Genomic DNA, 21,875 nt, shown 5'->3' with positions numbered 1-21,875 from the left:
TCTAACCTCCATCATTAATGATCTCTTCTATATTTCCTAACAGCTTTCCTGTATTTTACTTCCAAATTAGAATATGAAACCAAAATCACAAGTAATTTTTGTTAATGGCTTAGGGCCTTGTGAAATTATTTACAAGAATATCTTCATGAGACTCCTATTTTAAAATGAGTATTATATGGGTTATGTAACCTCCGTTAATTCTTCAATTTTAGAATTTTTTTTCATACTGAAGCAGCTCTGAAATTTTGCCTCACTTTCTTTTATGTCTAATAACATTAGTAAAACCATCAGAATTAAAACCTCACCACCAGTTATACACTATACTGTGTTCACTGACAACAGGATTGCTGCTTTTTAGGAAGGTCATTTCCAAGATACCATAATTAGCTACATGACCCCTCAAAAAAATCCTACAGATAGATAGTATTAGCTAAAGAAGGTTGTTTGGGATGAGGTAATATATTAAATACTTAGCATCTGATTGATTGAAAGTATTACACAATCCCTGCTTCAGCAAACCTTGAGTATAGAGTTTCTTTCAGTCAGACCTGGAATTAGGTCTCTCACTCATGTGGTTTCAATTAAGTTCTGTTAAAAATAGCTTGTAATATAAGCATCAACAATTTTACTACTGTTAATCCATACAAAGGATAAACTTGGGAAAAAACCATCAAAGGAAGTTACCTGGTATCCTGGTATTGCATCTTTATAAATAGCTGAAGTTATCTATTTAGTGTACAGTCTTCTAATATAAGCTGTTTGTTATTTTATAATACAAATATATATATATATATATTTAAGAAGCAGATAGAAGAATGATTCTTTCTCAGCTCATTAAAAGTAATTTATAAGACTCTCAGTAGAATTTCAACATCAAGATATAGCACAAATAATTAGAGAATTTTGATTTTTTAATTTTATATAATTTCAAGCAGATATTCTGCTTCACGGACTTTGACTTCACATCCAAGTCTTCAAAGCAGTGAAAATTCAGCCACACGTGCTACATCCTTCCACTTGTTTTTATTATAATATCTGGAGAAAAAAATAACAATAGATTATTTCATATACATCACAAGCATGTGTCCAATAGTTATTAACAATCAGTCCCTAGGGGAGAGAACACTTGATGTCCAAGCAACTCTAGTTTCAATCCATCAATTCTTAGGAAACAAATCTAGAGGTCATTAAAAAAGGAAAAAAAGAAAAAGGAAAAGCTGGCTCACTCCCTCCTGGACATACTGAGGATACTTCTCTTTGGAGACACAAAGAGACCTGTCTGACATTCCAACAGAAAGCCCAGCAAAGACAGCTGTCAGTGGCCATCATAGCCTACTAACTCCAGCCTGGTAACCTGGTGGAATCCATCCAGTTGTGGTTCCCATCCCAGTCCTCCACAGCCTCCAGCTAGTCAGAATCTCCTTTTCCAGGCTATCTCTCCTTTCATTCTCCTTCTGACCTGTTGTAGCTGAACCTAGGTTCTTTCCAATACAGGATTCTGAGGACTTTCTTCTTCCCAATATCTTGTACCTTTTGGAAAATCAAACAAAACCTATAGCTATCCTTAGATTTTGAGATTTTTATTTTCTTTTTCAGAAAAAATGATAATTGGTATGTTATAAATTCATATCTTAAGCTAACAGAATAACAACTTTTACCTGGATATATATCTTTAGTGAGAATTTGAATTTTTAGATGATAATAACAGGTGGAGTCAACTTTATGTATTTCCATTGTCACACTCATACTATGATACACCTTATGCCTGGCCTAATCAGCCTATATCAATGGTTTTCAAGCTCTGCTGCACCTTAGAATTATTTGAGCTTTTAAAAATGCTGATATCCAGGCTACACTCCATACCAAATAGGACAGAACCTCTGAATAAGGGACTCAAATATCCAGGAAAGTCTGATGTACAGCTGTTTGAGCACCAGAGATGTGTATCTTTAGTGGTCCATGGATCAGTAACTTCAATGTCATCTAGGAGTTGATTAGAAATGTAGAATCTTGGGTTCCATTCCAGACCAAGAGAATCATAAATCTCCATTTTTAATAAGATCCTCAAGCAAGTCACAAGTAAAGTAAAGTTTGGAAAGTACTGGCTATTCTACCCTCTACTGTTCCTTATTGTTATCTTCACTGACCTCAGATACTGTTTGCTCACTTGTTGATCACTTTGGAAACTGGGCCACAGTCATTCTCTCCATACAACTTAAACTTTCCAAGTGGCAACCAGCCCATCCAACTATGTAGTCTCCTCCACTCCTCCTTGGCCTTTATATATACATCCAGGGGCATGCTCTATATTTCCCCCTGACATCACCTACAGCATATCAGCTCTAAAACTTTATAATACTAGAGACCTAGGAGTCATCCCTCTAACTGCCCTTCTCTCTCACTACCCTGAACCAGTACCTAAACAGTCACTAAATCCTGGTAATTATATCAATGAACATTTTAGGTTACACCGGTTCTCAGTTCCCAGAAATCTTGAATCAGACTTCTGAAGCAATGACACAGGAATCTGCATAATTTATAAATTTCCAATGTGGTTCCATACTTAATCATATTTCTGTGTGATACTTCTGCCTGCTAATATTATCTAAAAATTCAAACTCTCACTTAAGATATATATCCAGGTAAAAGCTGTTACTATACTAGCTTAAGATATAAATTTTTAACATATCATTTATGTTAAAAAAATGAAGAAAATAAAAATCTTCTGAAGAAAATAAAAATCTCAAAATCTAAGGATAGCTACAGGTTTTGTTTGATTTTCCAAAAGGTACTGTTACCTTGGAAGTCTTCCCTGACACTTCAAAGTTAAAAGCATCCTCTCCTGGGCTCCTAGGATGCTTTGCTCCACTTCTAACTTATCACTTTAGAGAGAAGACTGTGAAGTCTACCTCATGACGAATTTGTAAGCTCTAGAGGACAAAAGCTGTAGTCATATCCCTAGCTAATAATCCAATGCCTAATGCATGCTTGTTGGCTGAATTAAAGTAACAATAACTTAGACCTCCATTGCTGTAACTGTAACAGTATAAAGCAATGATTGGCTGGCTCTTCTTATTGGTTTAAAAAAAATTAAGTCTCTGTTTAAATAGAATATAGAAATCCTATGTGTAAAGCAAAGAAGAGCAAGACTGCTCTGTCTGGATGAGCTGAGAAACTCAGAGCCCTATCTACTCTTACATTCCCTATATAACAGCTCCCCAGTCAAATACCAATAATCTCAGATATGCAGATGATACCATGCTAAAGGCAGATAGTGAAGAGGAACTAAAGAGCCTCTTGATGAGGGTGAAAGAGGAGAGTGAAAAGTCTGGCTTCAAACTCAACATTCATGGCAAATAGCTGGGGGAAAAGTGAAAACAGTGACAGATTTTATTTTCTTGGGCCCCCAAATCACTGCAAATGGTGACTACAGCCATGAAATTAAAAGATGCTTGCTCCTTGGAAGAAAAGCTACGACAAACTATACAGCAAATTAAAAAGCACAGACATCACTTTCCCAACAAAGGTCCATATAGTCAAAGCTATGGTTTTCCCAGTAGTCACGAATGGATGTGAGAGTTGGGCCATAAAGAAGGCTGAGCACTGAAAAATTAATGCTTTCAAATTGTGGTGCTGGAGAACTCTTGAGAGTCCCTTGCACAGCAAGAAGATCAAACCAGTCAATCCTAAAGGAAATCAACTCTGAATACTCATTGGAAGGACTGATGCAGAAGCTGAAGCTCCAATACTCTGGCCCATGATGCAAAATTGGAAAAGACTCTGATGCTAGGAAAGACTGAGGGCAGGTGGAGAAGGGGGTGACAGAGGTTGAGATGGTTGGATGGAATCACTGACTCAATGGACATGAGTTTGAGCAAACTCTGGGAGATAATGAAAGACAGGGAAGCCTGGTGTACTGCAGTCCATGGGTCACAAAGAATTGGACATAACTTAGCTACTAAACAACAACAGTCAAACTTAGCAAGAACCAGGAAAGTTAAGTTCTAGTTCTGATTCTGCCAGTAACTACCTGTGTGACCTTGGACAAGTTACTAATCAATATAGCCAGGTCATTTTTGTTGTATGCAAAATGAGTAAAACAAACTAGATTATCGTGTGGTTCTCAAATTTTAGTGCTTATTGGGATCACATAGAAAGCTCATCAAATTGTAGATACTTGTGCCATATCTCTAGAGATTATAATTTATCAGGTCTACAGTGATTCTGGTACAGGTAGTCAGAGGACCACACAATGAGAAGCCTTGGACTGGATGTTTTATAAGGCCTCTTCTATCTGTCTGTCTGTAACCATTCTCAGATCTCTACTTACCCACACCACCTCTTCAACCATATCTGTTTTGGACTCATGGCTTACTTTCACCAATTTTTTTCTGTAATCAGCATAATACCAGTTATAAATGAACAGGCAGCATACTGAGCAGGGGTCCTAGACCATCAAAAGTGAGCTTCATTCTGTCCCTGATTAGATTACTGCCAAACTAGCTAAACTGTTAAATGCCAGGACTAAAAATAGGCTGCTGCATGTTTAAAATAACATGCTCACAGTTAGCTTGGGGCCTTGCTATTTTTACAAAAGGAAAGACAGAGACAAGTGCCCAGAGGTTGAAAGGGAATTACTTAAATATGGAGGCTGCTGTATGAGATGAGAGCCTAGAAAGAAGCCAGGAGGTGGCACAACTGGTTCAATATGCATCAGTGGGACTCTGAATTAAACTAAAAAATTTTGTCTTAACACTAGAAAGAACCTCCTAGACACAATTTAGTTTTGGTTTGTTGCATAATTAAACCCTGAATTATGACATTGCCTGATGAATTATTATGACAGGCCAAAAAGATCAAGTTAAGAGATTATTTTAATGTTCTATCAATTTACTGATATCAATTTATCAATTTTTTATCAATTTACATACACACAGAAAAGTACTATACAGCTTCTTGGGCCTTCAGAAACTTAACACATCCATATAACTACCATTGGGATAATGAAACAGAACACTACCAGGACCCTAGAATTCCCTCTTATAACTCTTTCCAATTAATACCAGCTCCCTGACAAGGACATCTACCATAGTGATTTCCATCATAGTTTATTTTTGCCTAGTTTTGTACTAAATATAAGTGATATTAAATGTACTCTATTGTGTTTGGCTTCTTATGTGGGACTCATCAATACTCTTGCAAGTAACTGTATACTGTTGATTCTCAGTATTATATAGCTCTTTAATCAGTGACTATATCACAGTTTATTTATCCATTCTACTGTTGATAGGCATATTCAAATAGTTTCTGGTTTGAAGGTGTTACTAATAGTGCTGCTATGAACATTATAGTATATTTCTTATGAGGAATATATGTACACACTACAGTGGATATATTCCTCAGAATAGAAATTCTGGGTCTCTAGGGCACAAAGAGTCGGACACGACTGAGCGACTGAACTGAACTGAACTGAGGGCCCAGGGAAATGGAATTGCTGGGTTTCTTTCCATTTCAGTGAAACTTCTAGGGGTCCAGTGGTATGAGAGATCTGCCTTACAAGGTAAAGGATAAATTGTTGCATCTGGACCCTCCAACAACCAAAAACCAGACAGAATACGTAGATGGCCATTTTAGATTTTGGAGTCAATATATCCCTCATTTGTGTGTACAACTCCAGCCCACTTACTGAGTGACCTAAAAAGTTGCTGGTTTTGAGGGGGTCTCAGAACAAAGAGAAGAGTCTGCAAAAGGTCCAGGCTACTGTACTGCTTGTGCCATAATGGTCCAGAAGATCAAATGGTGTTTGAAGTGGCAGTGGCAAAAAGAGAAGCTGTTTGGGGCTTGCAGATGAATAATCACAGTATAGGCCCTGAGGATTTTTCAACAGAGTGCTACCATCCTCTGTGGATAATCACTCTCTTTTTTGAGAAATAGCTTATGCTCTGCTACTGAGTCTTAGTAGAGATCAAACACTTAACCATGGACCACCAAGTTACAGTCAGAGCTGAGCTGCCCACCATGAATTGTGTGTTGTCTGATGCACCAAGCCATAAAGTTGGGTGTGAAGAGCAGCACACTGTTAGCAAATAGAAACATGTTTATGAGATTGGGCTCAAGCAGGCCCTGAAGGCAAAAGTAAGTTATATGAGGAAGTGAGCCACACGCCATGTCCATTATTCCTGATACTTTATCTTCTCTTTCCCTGCTTGCTTTAATGGTATCATAGGGAGTTCTGGACAGGTAACTGAGGAAAAGAAAGCTCAGGCTTCATCTACAGATGGTTCTCCATGATATGCAGACACCACCTGAAAGTGGACAGCTTTAGCACCTATCGTTTCTTTCTGGGACATCCCTGAAGGAAATTGGTGAAGGAATATCCTTCAAGTGGGCAGAACGTCAAGGACTAAATCCGGTTATTCACTTTATTGGAAGAAATGGCCAAATGTGTGATTATATACGAGGTGGCTCAGATGGTAAAGAAGCTGCCTGCAATGCAGGAGACCTGGGTTTTTATCCCTAAGTCAAGAAGATCCCCTGGAAAAGGTAATGGCTACCCATTCCAGTATTCTTGCCTGGAGAGTCCCATGAACAGAGGAGCCTGGCGGGGCTACACTCCACGGGGTCGCAAAGAATTGGACACGACTGAGTAACTAACACTTTCACTTTCATTGGCTGTGACCAATAATTTGGCTAGGTAGTCAGGTCCTTGGAAGATACATGATTTGAAAATTGATGACAAGAAAATATGAGAAGAGGTATGAGGCTAGAACTCTCTGAATAGGCAAAAAACCATGATAATATCAGTATCCCACACGAACACTCACCAAATGTTACCTAAGCAGAGGACAATTTTCATAATCAAGTGGATAAGATTACCTGTTATGTGGACACCAGTTAGATTCTGTCCCCAGGCACCCCTGTTATCACCCAATAAGGCAATGAACAAAGTGGCCATGGTGACAGGGATAGAGACTAGGCATGGTCTCAGCAAAACAGACTGCCTCTCACCAAAGTCAGCCTGGCTGCAGCCACTGCTGAGTACCCAAGCTGTCAGCAGCAAAGACCAACACCTAGTGAAGATACCCTAGAGAGAGGAAAGGCTACCCACTCCAGTATTCTGGCCTGGAGAATTCCATGGACTGTATAGTCCATGGGGTCACAAAGAGCAGACACAACTAAGCGACTTTTACTTTCCCTGGAATGGTCAGCGAGCTATGTGGTGGGTTGAGTACACTGGTCCACTTCCATCATGAATGGGGAAACATTTTATTCTTACTGGAATAGACAATTATTCTGGATATGGATTTGCCTTCCCTGTACATAATGCTTCTGCCAAAACTCACCAACCAAGGATTTACAGAAGGCCTAATAAACCATCATGTTATCCCAAAACATGGTTTCTGATCACGGAACTCACTTCACAGAAAAAATAGTTTGGCAATAGGCCCAAGCTCTTGGAATTTACTGGTCTTATCATGTTCCCCACCACTCTGAAGCAGCTGGCTTGACAAAATGGTGGAAAGGCCTTTAGAAGATTCATTATGGCATCAACCTGCAGATCTGGGGCAAGGTTCTGCCTAAGGCTATGTATGCTCTGATTCAGCATCCAATATATGGTGGTACTGTTTCCCCATAACCATGATTCACAGGCCCAGGAATCAAGTGGTAGAAATGGAAGTGAGACCATTCAACCTTGTGACCCACTAGGAGAATTTTTGCCTCCTGTGGCCATAACTTTATGCTGTAAAGGTCTAGATGTCTTAGTTCAAAAGGGAGAAATGCTGTTACCAGGAGTCACAACAATGATTCTATTGAACTGGAAATTAAGACAGCCACCTAGCCACTTTGGGCTTCTCACACCTCTGAGTCAACAGGCAAAGAAGAAACTTCTTTGTGCTGGCTGGGGTGATTGATCCTGACTACCAAGGGGAAATCGGACTACTTGTGCCATGATGGAGGTAAGGAAGAGGATGTCTGGAATATAGGAGATCATTTAGAGCATCTCTGGGCTTCCTGGTGTAGCTCAGTCAGTAAAGCATCTGTCTGCAATGTGGGAGAGACCTGGGTTCAATTCCTGGGTTTAGAAGTTCCCCTGGAGAAGGAAATAGCAACCCACTCCAGTATTCTTGCCTGGAGAATCCCATGGACAGAGGAGCCTGGCAGTACTAAGAGCATCTCTTAGTACTACCATGCTCCATCATTAAGGACTATAATAACACAATCTAAGTGGGACTACTGATGGCACAGGCCCTTCGGAAATGAGGGTTGTGTCACCTGACCAGTAAAAGAACCACACCCAGCTGAGGTGGTTGCAGATGGTAGAGGTAGTATGAAATAAGTAGTGGAAGAAGGTAGTTATAAGTACCTGTTATGACCACACCACTAGTTAAGCAAATATCTTTGTTTTCTTCCCTCTTTCATGCCTATATCATGTAACATAAGTTTTATTAATAGCATTTAACTTTATGTCATAGTACCTAAGTTACAGGATATCAAGGAGAAAAACAAACATCACCCAAGGACTTTATCCTCTTCTGGGGAAGGAGTGATCACATTTTCAGTTTTATTTACAGTAGCTTTAGTATGTTAGGCAGAAGTATTACTTTGTTATTGTCTTTATTTAGACATTAAATATGGTTTAAGGAGATATGTATGAGTGCATAGTTGACATGGAGTGGACTGTGATGGTAAGTTGTATGCATCAACTTGGCTAGGTAACATTACCTAATTAAATTAAATACTAATCTTGGTGCTGCTACAAAGGTATTATGGTTAACATATGTAATAAATAACTTTAAGTAAAGGAGATTATCCTTGATAATGTGGGTAGGCCTCATATAATCAACTGAAAGGCCTTAAGAACAAAACTGAAGTTTCTCTGAAGAAAGAAGACTTACCGTATCATTGGCTCCTGCCCAAGAGTTTTTAGCCTGCCCTACAGGTTGCAATCAGACCTTCCAATTGCATAAGTCAATTCTGTAAAATAAATCTCTTTATATACCTATACATATATGTGTCTCTCTATATATACCACTTGTTCTGTTTCTTTGATAGAACCCTGATTGATACAGCATCTACTATTCCCTACCACTTTGCAAAGTTATCAGAGATTGAGGTAGAAAGAAGTCTATTATGTGATATCTGTCATTTGAAACTTCATAACCCAAAGAATATAAAAAGTTAGCATTATGAATTATGTCAGGCAGACTGCCAGGCCCCTCAATCTATGGAATTCTCCAGGGAAGAATACTGGCATGGGTAGCCATTCCCTTCACCGGGGGATCTTCCCAACCCAGGAATTGAACCCAGGTCTCCTGCACTGCAGGCAGATTCTTCACCATCTGAGTCACCAGGGAAGCCCAGTAGTATATTATTAAGTGTCAAATGAGCATCACTAAAGCAAGCAGTCAAGGAACTTAATGAAAAAGATCTCTGTGGACTTCAGGAGTACTCTGGGCATGTTCTGTGGAGAAAACAGGGACAAGGATCAAGTTATACATAACCTATTAAGTTTCAGTTTCTTTACTGCTTGCTTACCTTTCAAAGGTTCCCAAGCTTCATTGAGTAATTAGAGATTCTGTCTGATATGCAGTGAGAGAAGTACAGAAAAATCTAAATTTGGAGCGTAGAAGCCTTGAGAGATTGAATTCCTCTCCATTACTTGGTACCAGTATAAGAGGAAGGATACTAGATAAATACACTTTAAATCAATGGCATAACCTAATTTTTTAAGAGATGACAGTAATAGACTTTCAAAAACCTATTTTATTCAGGTTCTGAAAACTGACCAAGCTTTTTAATAATTTTACCATTTCCACTTCATGGAAGAACTCTCAGAACACAATTTATAACTAATTCCTGGGTACATAAGGAATTTACAATGAAAAAATTTTTTGTATCTTTCAAAAAGTAGGTTCTACATTCATATTATAGTACCTTGAGGTATATCTTTAGGAAGAGAATATTTCTTCTTTACAATAATTCCTTTACTTTCCACTTGTCTAGTTCCTGGTGATGCTTTAATAATATAACATATTTCTGATGCATTTGAAGGAACCTGAAAAAACATATTACATAATTTTTTCAGGTAATAAACCTATAGATTGTTTTATTTCAAAGACAAATAGTCTCAATATTGATATATTTCATAGACATTCACAATATAAAGCATTTAGGAAGTGCTTACTTCACTCCAGACACTATATAATTGGTTTTAAAACATTTGCTTATTTAATATTCACAAGAACCAGCAAAGGAGATTATATTATTCCCATCTGTAAAACAAGGAAACAAGTTCAGAGAGGCTGGATAACTTATTTAAAAAACATAGAGAAAAGTAATGGTAGAGTTGAGATTCAAGCACTCCAAAGTTGAAGAGAAAGTTTATAGGATTTACTGAATTAAAACATGAATTTAAGTATGAGTCAAACAATAGATTCCTTGATTTCCTAACTCAGTTAATTTTTTGGAAATTTTATGAAGATATTTATTTATTCTATAATTGATGGATTAAATTAAATAAGCCTTATATACCACTTTACATCTCTTCCCCCAAAGCACTAATGTTTAGTCTTTCTAGTGGTTACTTTTATAACTTTTTAAAAAGTTGAAGTATAGTTATTTACAATAACATGTTAGTTTTAGGTATACAGTACAGTGATTCAGCACAGAAAAGTACATAGTACAGAAAAGAATCTGAAAAGGAATATATATATATATATATATAGTATAGAATCCTTTTCAGATTCTTTTCCCTTATAGGTTTTTACAAAATATTGAATATACTTCCTAGTGCTTTACAGTGGGTCCTTATTGGTTGTCTATTTTATATATTTAGTACTGTATATATGTTTACCCCAACTTCCTAATTTGTCCCTCCTCTCACCCCCTTTAACCACTGGTAACCATAAATTTGTCTTTTCTACATCTGTGAGTCTCTTTCTGTTTTGTAAATAAGTTCATCTGTATCACTGTTTTAGATTCCGCATGTAAGTGATATCATATGATGTTTGTCTTTCTCTGTCTGGCTTACTTCACTTTGTATGATAATCTCTAGGTCCATTAATGTTACTGCAAATGGCATTATTTCATTCTTTTTAAAATGTTTTTTATTTTCTATTGGCATATTAACCAATAACATATTGGCCGATTAACAATATTGTGATAGTTTCAGGTGAACAGTAAAGGGACTCAGCCTTACACATATATGTATCCATTCTCCCCCAAACTCCCCTCCCATCCAGGCTGCCACATAACATTGAGCAGAGTTCCATGTGCTATACAGTAGGTCCTTATTGGTTATCCATTTTAAATGTAGCAGTGTGTACATGTTCATCCCAAACTCCCTAACTATCCCTCCCCCCATCCTTCCCCTGGCAACCATAAATTCCTTCTCTGAGTTTGTGAGTCTGTTTTTTAAGTAAGTTTATGTGTATCATTTATTTTTAGATTCCACATATAAGGGATGTCCAGAGAGGGCAATGGCAACTCACTCCAGTACTCTTGCCTGGGAAATCCCATGGATGGAGGAGCCTGGTGGGCTACAGTCCATGGGGTCACAAAGAGTCGGACACAACTGAGCGACTTCACTTTCACTTTTCACTTTCATGCATTGGAGAAGGAAATGGCAACCCACTCCAGTGTTCTTGCCTGGAGAATCCCAGAGATGGCGGAGCCTGGTGGAGTGCCATCTACAGGGTCACACAGAGTCGTCGGACATGACTGACGTGACAGCAGCAGCAGCATAAGGGATATCATATGAGATTTCTCCTTCTTTGTCTGACTTACTTCACTCAGTGTGACAATCTCTAGGTCCATCCATGTAGCTGCAAATGGCATTATTTCATTCTTTTTAATGGCTGAGTAATATTCCATCGTATATATGTATCACATCTTTATCCATTCCTCTGTTTATGGCTATTTAGGTTGATTCCATGTATTGGCTATTGTAAACAGTGCTACAGTGAACACTGGGGTGCATGTATCCTTTCAGATCATGTTTTTCTCCAGATATACGCCCAGGAGTAGAACTTCAGGGTCATATGGTAGCTCTATTTTTAGTTTTTAAGGAATCACCATACTGTTCTCCACAGTGGCTGTACCAATTTACATTCCCAAGAACATTGAGGGGTGGCTTCCCAGCTGGTACTAGTGGTAAAGAACCTGTCTACCAATGCAAGAGACACACGAGACATGGGTTAGATCCCTGGAGGAGGGCATGACAACCCACTCCAGTATACTTGCCTGGAGAATCCTATGGATAGAGAAGCCTGGAGGGCTACAGTCCATAGGGTCACATAAAGTGGGATACAATGGAAGCAACTGAACATGCATTCACAACAGTGAGGGAGGGTTCCCTCTCTCCACACCCTCTCCAAGATTTATTGTTTGTGGATTTTTTGATATCAATTCTGGCTGGTGTGAGGTGATACCTCACTGTAGTCTTTGCGTTTGCATTTCTCTAATAATTAGTGATGTTGAACATCTTTTCATGTGCCTGTCAGCCATCTGTGTGTCTTCTTTGGAGAAATGTCTATTTAGGTCTTCTGCCTATTTCGTTCTTTTTAATGGCCAAGTTATATTCCATTGTATAAATATACCACATCTTCTTTATTCATTCATCTTCCCCTGGGCAACCATAAGTTGGACATTTAAGTTACTTAATGTCTAGCTACTGTAAATAGTGCTGCAATGAACACTGGGATGCATGTATCTTTTCAAATTATAGCTTGCTCTAGGCATATGCCCAGGGGTGGAATTGTAGGATCATTCGTTCAGTTCACTCGCTCAGTCATGTCTGACTCTTTGGAACCCCAGGGACTTCAGCATGCTAGGTTTCCCTGTCCATCACCAACTCCCTGAGCTTACTCAAACTCATGTCCATTGAGTCGGTGATGCTATCCAACCATCTCATCCGCTTTCATCCCCTTCTCCTCCTGCCTTCAATCCTTCCCCACATCAGGGTCTTTTCAAATGAGTCAGTTCTTCACATCAGGTGGCCTAAGTATTAGAGTTTCAGCTTCAGCATCAGTCCTTCCAATGAATATTCAGGACTGATTTCTTTTAGGATGGACTGGTCTTATCTCCTTGCAGTCCAAGGGATTCTCAAGAGTCTTCTCCAACACCACAGTTCAAAAGCATAAATTCTTTAGTGCTCAGCTTTCTTTATAGTTCAACTCTCACATCTGTACATGACTCCTGGAAAAACCATCGCTTTGACTAGATAGACCTTTGTTGGCAAAGTAATGTCTCTGCTTTTAATATGCCATCTAGGTTGGTCATAACTTCTCTTCCAAGAAGCAAGTGTCTTTTAATTTCAAGGCTGCAGTCACCATCTGCAGTGATTTGGGAGCCCCCCAAAATAAAGTCTGTTACTGTTTCTATTGTTTCCCAATCTATTTGCCACGAAGTGATGGTACCAGATGCCTTGATCTTAGTTTTCTGAATATTGAGCTTTAAGCCAACTTTTTCACTCTCCTCTTTCACTTCCATCAAGAGGTTCTTCTTTATCTTTATTCTTCTTTATTCTTCACTTTCTGTAGGATCATATGGGAGCTCTATTTTTAGTTTTTAAAGGAAACTCCATACTGTTCCCCATAGTGGCTATATCAATTTAGATTTTCATCAACAATGTGGGGGGAGAAGGCAATGGCATCCCACTCCAGTACTCTTACCTGGAAAATCCCATGGATGGAGGAGCCTGGTAGGTTGCAGCCCATGGGGTCGCTAAGAGTTGGACACGACTGAGCGACTTCACTTTCACTCTTCACTTTCATGCATCGGAGAAGGAAATGGCAGCCCACTCCAGTGTTCTTGCCTGGAGAATCTCAGGGACAGGGGAGCCTGGTGGGCTGCCGTCTATGGGGTCGCACAGAGTCGGACACGACCAAAGCGACTTAGCAGCAGCAGCAGCAACAATGTAGGAGGGTTTCATTGTAGTTTTGATTTGCATTTCTCTAATTAGTGATATGGAACATCTTTTCATGTGCTTTATAGTCACCCATATATCTTCTTTTGAGAAAAGTCTGTTTAGGTTTTCTGCCCATTTTTTGATTGGGTTGTTTTGTTTTTTGATATTGAGCTGTGTGAGCTGTTTTTATATTTTGGAGATTAATCCCTTGTCACTTGCATTATTTGCAAACACCTTCTCTCATTTTTTGGGTTATCTCTTCGTTTTGTTTATAGTTTCCTTAGCTGTGCAAAAAGCTTTTAAGTTTAATTAGATCGCAATTTTTTTTTTTTTGTTCTTATCTCCATTACTCTAGGAGAGGATCCAAAAAGACATAAATACAACTTATGTCAAGAGTATTCTGCCTGTGTTTTACTCTAGGAATTCTATAGTATCTGATCTTACATTTTGGTCTTTAAATCATTTTCAGTTTATTTTGTGCATGGTGTTAGAGAATATTCAAATTTAATTCTTTTACATGTAGTTTTCCAGTTTTCCCGGCACCACTGATAATACTTCGAAGCATCAACATGGTCACAAGACCCAGTCTAAACAATCGATGTATTCTATGCCCCTGGACATAGTGACTGGCTCAGTAAGGGGCTAACAGAAAGAAGGGAATGCTGAACATGAGATTCTGACACAAAACCAGAATCACTAAAGGGGGGCAGAGAGGTCCTAAATTGATACACAACCTGGACCACGCCTGTTGTAGTAGAAACAGATACAGATCTTAGGAGGATGAGATCATCAATTAGATCTACAAGATTCTCATCAAATAAGAACAACAAAATAGTGGGTTAAATGATCAGGGTCAAGGTCAGTGTCAGAGTCATTCTTTAAGATTCAGCTCAGAATAGTTCTAAGCAGAAATAGTGACAAAATACACTTCACATCTTCCTATAATTTCATTATAACAACAAAAAAGCAAGTACCAAAAGTGCTGTGGAAAATGCCACTGGTAATTTAATAGTAATTGTCAGTTAATTTTGACAATATCCCATCAAGCAGACCATCTCTAGATTAAAGAAATGCCATTTCTTTCAAACATATCTTATCTCTTAGAATTCAGAAGCAGAGATACATATGTATGAAGGGCACCTCATATTTTAAATAAAGTTTATACAGAAGCCTATTCTAATATAAAATTTATACTCTGAGGTGGACATCTATAATTTTCCTGCCCAGTATTCATTTTCCATCCTTCTGATATGGAACAGTACCAGAGTCTTCTTGGGAGAACCTAGTCATTTGGTCCCTTTGGCTGGTTGGAGAACCACTGGAAGAGATAGGAAGGTTGGAGAAACCTGGACTTCACTCATGAGGAGTGTGCGGGAACTGGCTTGATGCCAGGCAGGGAAGACAAAGGTCTGCCCCAGCAAGTGCTGGGTTTCCAACAACTGCCTCACAGTACTCTCCAGTTGAGTCAAGTGAGCACCCTGGTCCAGCTCACTCCATGTCACAGAGTGGTACTGGATCTGTGACAGCCAGCACAGGGGAAAAGACTCCACCTTGGGATGCAAAGGTGACCCAGTTCTAGGGTAGAGCCTAGGTGGGACAGTGGCGGCGGCTGCTGGCGCTTACTCAAGCAGTACCCCAGAAGCAGTCTAGATTTCTGACGACAGCAGAGTCACTGGGTTTGCCCAGATGGGCAGTTCACCCAGATGAACTCAAACAGACCCTTGCCAGGACATGTCATACCTAAAATGGCAAAAGTTAAAGAGAGAATTTCAAATGTAGCAAGAGAAAAACAAAAGAGTCATACACAAGTGAATTTCCATTCAGCTATCCCCTGATTTCTTTGCAGAAACTTTGCAGGTCAGAGGAGAGCAGCATTATATTTTCAAAGTCTTAAAAGGAAAAAAACCCTGCAACCAAGGATACTTTACTCAGCAAGATTATCATTTACAATAGAAAGAGAGAAAAAGATCTTCTCAGACAAGGAAAAGCAGTAAGAATTTACCAATATTAAACTTACCCTAAAAGAAATGTTGAAAGGTCTCTAAATGAAAAAGAAGTAAGAATCTAGAGGAAAGAGAAAATTCCAGTAGGAAAGACAGATACATAGCAAGCAGTGAAGATTACTTAATTAAGCCAGTGTGCGGATTAAAAGACAAAATATAATGGTAAAAGCAACTACAACTACAATTATCAGCAAAAAGATAAACACGAAGATGCAAAATATGACATCAAAAACACAATGTTGGGGAGAAGAGTAAAAAAAATTTAGATCTTTCAGAATGTGTTTGAACTTAAATGAATACAAATTTAAAACAAATCGATATAATTATAGGTCAATATTATTTCTGCGGTAAAGTGCTAGTTGCTCAGGCATGTGTGACTCTCTGCAACCCCGTGGACTGTAGCCCTCCAGGTTCTTCTGTCCATGGGATTGTCCAGGCAAGAATACTGGAGTGGGTTCCATTTCCTTCTCCAGGGATAACCACAGATCAGAAACCTACAATGGACAGAGAAACCAAAAAGAAATGTACCAAAAACACCACTAAAGAAAATCATCAAAATATAATGGTAGAAACAAAAAGAAGAAAAAAATGAACAGAAAGCAACTACGGAAACAACTGTAAAAAAGTAATAAAATGGTAATAAGTACATACCTATAATAATTACTTCATATGTCAGTGAAATGTGCCAACCAAAAGACACAGGGTGGATGATTGAAATAATAAAGTCTCTTCAATATGCTGCCTACCTGAGGCTCACTTCAGTGTTAAAGACACACACAGACTGAAAGTGAGGGGATAGAAAAAATATTTCATGCAAACAGCAAGAATGTAGGGGTAGTAATATTCATATCAGATGAAAGATTTTAAAACAAATGCTATACTAAAAAAAGGATTAATTATCATGTATAATGATAAAGGAAACAATACAAAAAGATGATATTATATCATTAACATATACAAACCCATACAGGAGCACCTAAATATATAAGCAGACATAACTAACAGGCATAAAGGGGAAAATTGGCAATAATACAGTAATATTAATAGAAGAGGACTTTTAACATCCCATTGACATCAATGGACAGATCATCCTTACAGAAAATCAATAAAGAAACAGTGGTCTTAAATGGCCTAATGGACCAGGTGTACTTAATAGACATTTATAGGATATTAAATCCCCAAACAGCAGAATACACATTCTTTTTGAGTGCATATAGCAAGTGCTCCAGGATAAATCACGTACTGGGCCACAAAAGAAGCCTGAAAAAATTTAAAGGGACAGAAATTATATCATGCATTTTTTTCCCAATTACAATGGTATATAAATAGAAATCAACTATAGAAAGAAAAGTGGAGAAAGAACAAATGCGTGGAGACTAAACAACACGTTACTAAACCAGTGAGTCAATTATGAAATCAAAGAGAAGACCAAAAAAAATCTCAAGACAAATTAAATGGAAACAATTTCCCAAAACCAATTAGATGCAACAAAAAACATCTATATGAGGGAAATTTATAGCAATAAAGGCCTTCCTCAAGAAATAAGAAAAATCTCAAATAAACAATGTAATCTTTCACTTAAAAGAATTAAAGGACTTCCTTGGTGATCCAATAGTAAAGAATCCTCCTGCCAATGCAGGGGATACAGTTTAATCCCTTGTCAGGGAAGATTCCACATACTGCAGGACAGCTAAGCATGTGTGCCACAACTACTGAGCCCACCTAGAGCCCATGAGCCACAATTACTGAAGCCCACTTATCCTAGAGCTCGTGCTCCATAACAAGAGAAGCCCTTGCAGTGAGAAGTCTACAAAACCACAACTAGACACCAGCCCCCACTCACTGCAAGTAGAATAAACCCATGTACGGCAATGCAGACATAAATAAATAAATAAATATTTAAAAATTTCACTCTTTATTTAAAGATTTTGAAATGTAAAAGAAAAAAAAGATTTAAAAAAGAAGAAAAGGCAAAGCCCAAAAACAGCTGAAGGAAGTAAATAATAAAGATGAGACGAAATGAGTAAAAACAGAGATAAAAAAAGATCAATAAAACCAAGAGCTGTTTTTTTAAAAAAGATAAAATTGATAAACTTTTTAGCTGAGTTCATCAAGAAGAAGCCTCTGCCTCAAAATAAATAATGAAAGAGTAGAAATAATAACTGATACCACAGAGACATAAAAAGAAAAAAAACCCATAATACTATGAACAGGAGAAGCAATGGAAATAGAAACAGACTGTATTTTGGGGGGCTCCAAAATCACTGCAGATGGTGATTGCACCCTTGAAATTAAAAGACGCTTGCTCCTTGGAAGAAAAGTTATGACCAACCTAGACCGCATATTAAAAAGCAGAGACCTTACTCTGCCAGTAAAGGTCCATCTAATCAAAGCTATAGTTTTTCCAGTAGTCATGTATGGATGTGAGAGTTAGACTATAAGAAAGCTGGGTGCCAAAGAATTGATGCTTTTGAACTGAGGTGTTGGAGAAGACTCTTGAGAGTCCCTTGGACTGCAAGGAGATCAAACCAGTCCATTCTAAAAGAAATCAGTCCTGAACATTCATTGGAAGGACTGATGCTGAAGCTGAAACTCCAATACTTTGGCCACCTGATGCAAAGAACTGACTCATTTGAAAAAACCATGATGCTGGGAGATTGAAGGTGGGAGGAGAAGGGGACAACAGAGGATGAGGTGGTTTAATGGCATCACTGACTCAATGGACATGAGTTTGAGTAAGCTTCAGGAGTTGATGATAGACAGGGAGGCCTGGCATGCTGTACCCTGTTGGGAGCCGCATTAGGCATTACTGACAAAATGGAGGCATGGCCCCAACTCCCTCTCTTTGTCCTGCAGGCACAAACCTAGGATGAAGGAGCTAGGTCTTGTGATTCTGACTTGTTTTTTCCTTTCCTTGGCTAAGTTGACTGAAAAGAATATTAAGGTGCTTATTGCTCTTGAAAGAAGCATGAGAAGGCACAAAGCCTTCTGCAGTTGTGCTCAGAGAATAATTCATAAAGTTAATCATTGTCATTTGTTCAAGGATCTTTACAAAAGTGTTCCAGGATGAGCACGTAGGCTGCAGCTTGAGGTCATAGGAAGGATTGTTATCTGAAACTTATTTGTGAAGGAAATGTATATAGCAAAGGAGTCTGCTGAATTCAGGGCTTAGGAATAATTAAAAATAGTTAGAAGCTTAAGATTTAAGGAATGTTGTAATGTTAGCATATTTTACTATAGCTTATAGAGATTAGGAATTTTAGAGATATTAATAGCTGGAAGCCTTCTTAAGAGATAGTGAGATCAGGACACTAGGGGCAAACAGGATTTAGAAAGATAAGAAATAAACTGAGGTTTGTGGTATGCAGCCCAGATATAAGCACAAGTTACAATGTAATCACAAGCTAAAGTAAACACAATTCTGAGAGAACCACTGAAGCAGAAACTCTGCTTGAAGGGCAACAATGATTTATGGAGACAATAAATGTGGGTGAGGGGAAATTGAAAATGTCAAACCTCTGACCTAATGCTTTTGTCAAAGTATAAAAGAGAACCTAAAGCTTGAAATAAACATGCAGTCCAAGAAAGCTGAATGAGAGGCTGCATCGTCACTTGCTGACACCACTCATCCCTTCAGGCTGATTCCCTGGCTGCTAGAGCTGGACTCCAGCAGTACCCACAGGGTTGCAAAGAGTCGGACACAACTGAGCAACTGAACTGAACTGAACTGAACTGAATGAACAGTTAGTATGCCCACAAATTGAACAACCTGGAAGAAATTAACAAATTTACAGAAGCAAACAACTTGCCAAGGCTGAACCAAAATGAAACAAATAACTTAAAAAAAAAACAAATCATTAGAAGTGACATACCTTTTATTTAAAAAGCTTTTGTTTGATAACAAAAATCTAGGACAAGACAGCTGCACAAGGGAACTTTACCAAACATACAAAGAACTAATAGTTATCCTTCTCAAACTATTCAAAACAATTGAAGAGGAATGAATACTCCCAAATTCATTCTATTATAAGGCCCCCATTGCCCTGACACCAAAACTAGATAAACACTTCAAAAAAAAAAGAAAATTACAGACTAGTATCCTTGATGAATACAGAAGCAAAAATCCTCAACAAAATTTTAGCAAACCAAATCCAACAATATATAAAAAGAATCATATACCATGATCAATTTAGTCTAGGATTTGGATTTTAGTCTAGGGTCATGAAAACAGTTTATCATTCATGAATTAATCAGTGTGATACAGCACAGTAACCAAAATAAGGATAAAAATCATGTCATCATCTAAACAGATGCAGAAAAAACATTTGGCAAAAATCAACATCCATTCATGATAAAAACTCTCATCAAAAACTCTCAACTTACTTAAAGTCATTTATAACAAGCCCACTCAATATCATATTCAATGGTAAAAAGCTGAAAGTCTTTCCTCTAAAGTGAGAAACAAGACAAAGATGCCCACTCACACCAATTCCATTCTCTCAGTCATATCCGACTCTTAGTGACCCCATGGACTGCAGCCTACCAGGCTCCTCTGTCCACGGGATTTCCCAGGCAAGAGTACTGGAGTGGGTTGCCATTGCCTTCTTTGAAAGTTGCATTATGTGAGATTAAAACACAGAAACCTGTTTTTTATAGAACAGATTTTTATTTCTATACAAAAATAATGAAATAATGGAAAGAAAAAAATCCTGTTTAAAACTGCATCAAAGAGAATAAAATACATAGGAATGAAATTAACCAAGGAGGTAAAAGATCTATACTCTAAAAACTATAAAACACTGTTGAAAGAAACTGAGGATTATACAAAGAAATGGGAAGATTTCCCATGCTCTTGGTTTGAAAGAATTAATATTTTTTAAATGGCCATATTACCCAAAGCAATCTATAGATTTAATGCAATTCCTATCAAAATTAACAATATTTTTCACATAGCTAGAACAAGTGATTGTAAAAATCATATGGAACCACAAAAGATCTCAAGTTGCCAAAATAATCTTGAGATAAAAGAATAAACATGGAGGTATAACCCTTCCAGACTTCAGACTATACGACACAGCTATAGCAATCAAATGGCAGAGTACCAGCACAAAAATACACACATAGATCAATGGAACAGAATAAAAAGCCCAGAAACAAACCTACACACCAATGATCAATTAATCTATGACAAAGGACACAAGAATACACAGTGGAGAAAAGACAATCTCTTCAACTAGTGGTTCTGAGGGAAAATGGAAAACTACATGTAAAAGAATGAGATTAGAACATTTTCTAACATCATTTACAAGATAAACTCAAAATGGATTAAAGATATAAATCTAAGACCAGAAACTGTAAAACTCCTAGAAGAAAACAAACGTAGAATACTTTTTCACATAAATAGTAGCAATATTTTTTTTTCTTTTTTTTTTATTTTATTTTTACTTTATTTTACTTGACAATACTGTATTGGTATTGCCATACATTGACATGAATCCACCACGGGTGTATACAAGCTCCCAATCCTGAATCCCCCTCCCACCTCCCACCCCATATCATCTCTCTGGATCATATTTTTTTTTAATCTGTCTCCTAAGGCAGAAGAAGTAGAAGCAAAAAGAAATTAACAAGACCTAATTAAAAAGCTTTTGCATAATAAAGGAAACCATAAACAAAATGAAAAGACAACCTATAGAATAGGAGAAAGTTTTCTCAAATGATATGGCCAACAAGGAGTTAATATCCAAAATATATAAACAGCTCATATAACTTAGTATCAATAAAAACAAACAACTCAATTAAAAAAAAGGCTTAGAAGACCTAACTAGACATTTTTCCAAAGATGATAAACAGATGGCTAACAAGCACATGAAGAGATGCTCATCTTGGCTACTTATCAGAGAAATGCAGATTGAAACAACAATGAGACATTACCTCACATTTGTCAGAATGGCTATCATCAA

At 37.8% G+C, this 21,875-nt stretch overlaps 1 protein-coding gene across 1 annotated transcript in view; it reads right to left on the bottom strand.

Moving 5' to 3' along the window:
* Positions 1-21,875, bottom strand: part of MEIKIN (meiotic kinetochore factor) — a 139,566-nt gene that overhangs the window by 14,895 nt on the left and 102,796 nt on the right. The window contains exon 12 of the mRNA XM_027970580.3: positions 9,937-10,057. Coding sequence (XP_027826381.2) covers positions 9,937-10,057 — 121 coding nt within the window. The remainder of the gene's footprint in view (positions 1-9,936; positions 10,058-21,875) is intronic.

The sequence above is a fragment of the Ovis aries genome, chromosome 5 (genome assembly GCF_016772045.2).
Source record: "Ovis aries strain OAR_USU_Benz2616 breed Rambouillet chromosome 5, ARS-UI_Ramb_v3.0, whole genome shotgun sequence".
Classification (NCBI taxonomy): Eukaryota; Metazoa; Chordata; class Mammalia; order Artiodactyla; family Bovidae; genus Ovis; species Ovis aries.
The sequence above is the reverse complement of the archived record's forward strand: the minus strand, read 5'-3'. Positions and strand labels throughout refer to the sequence as shown.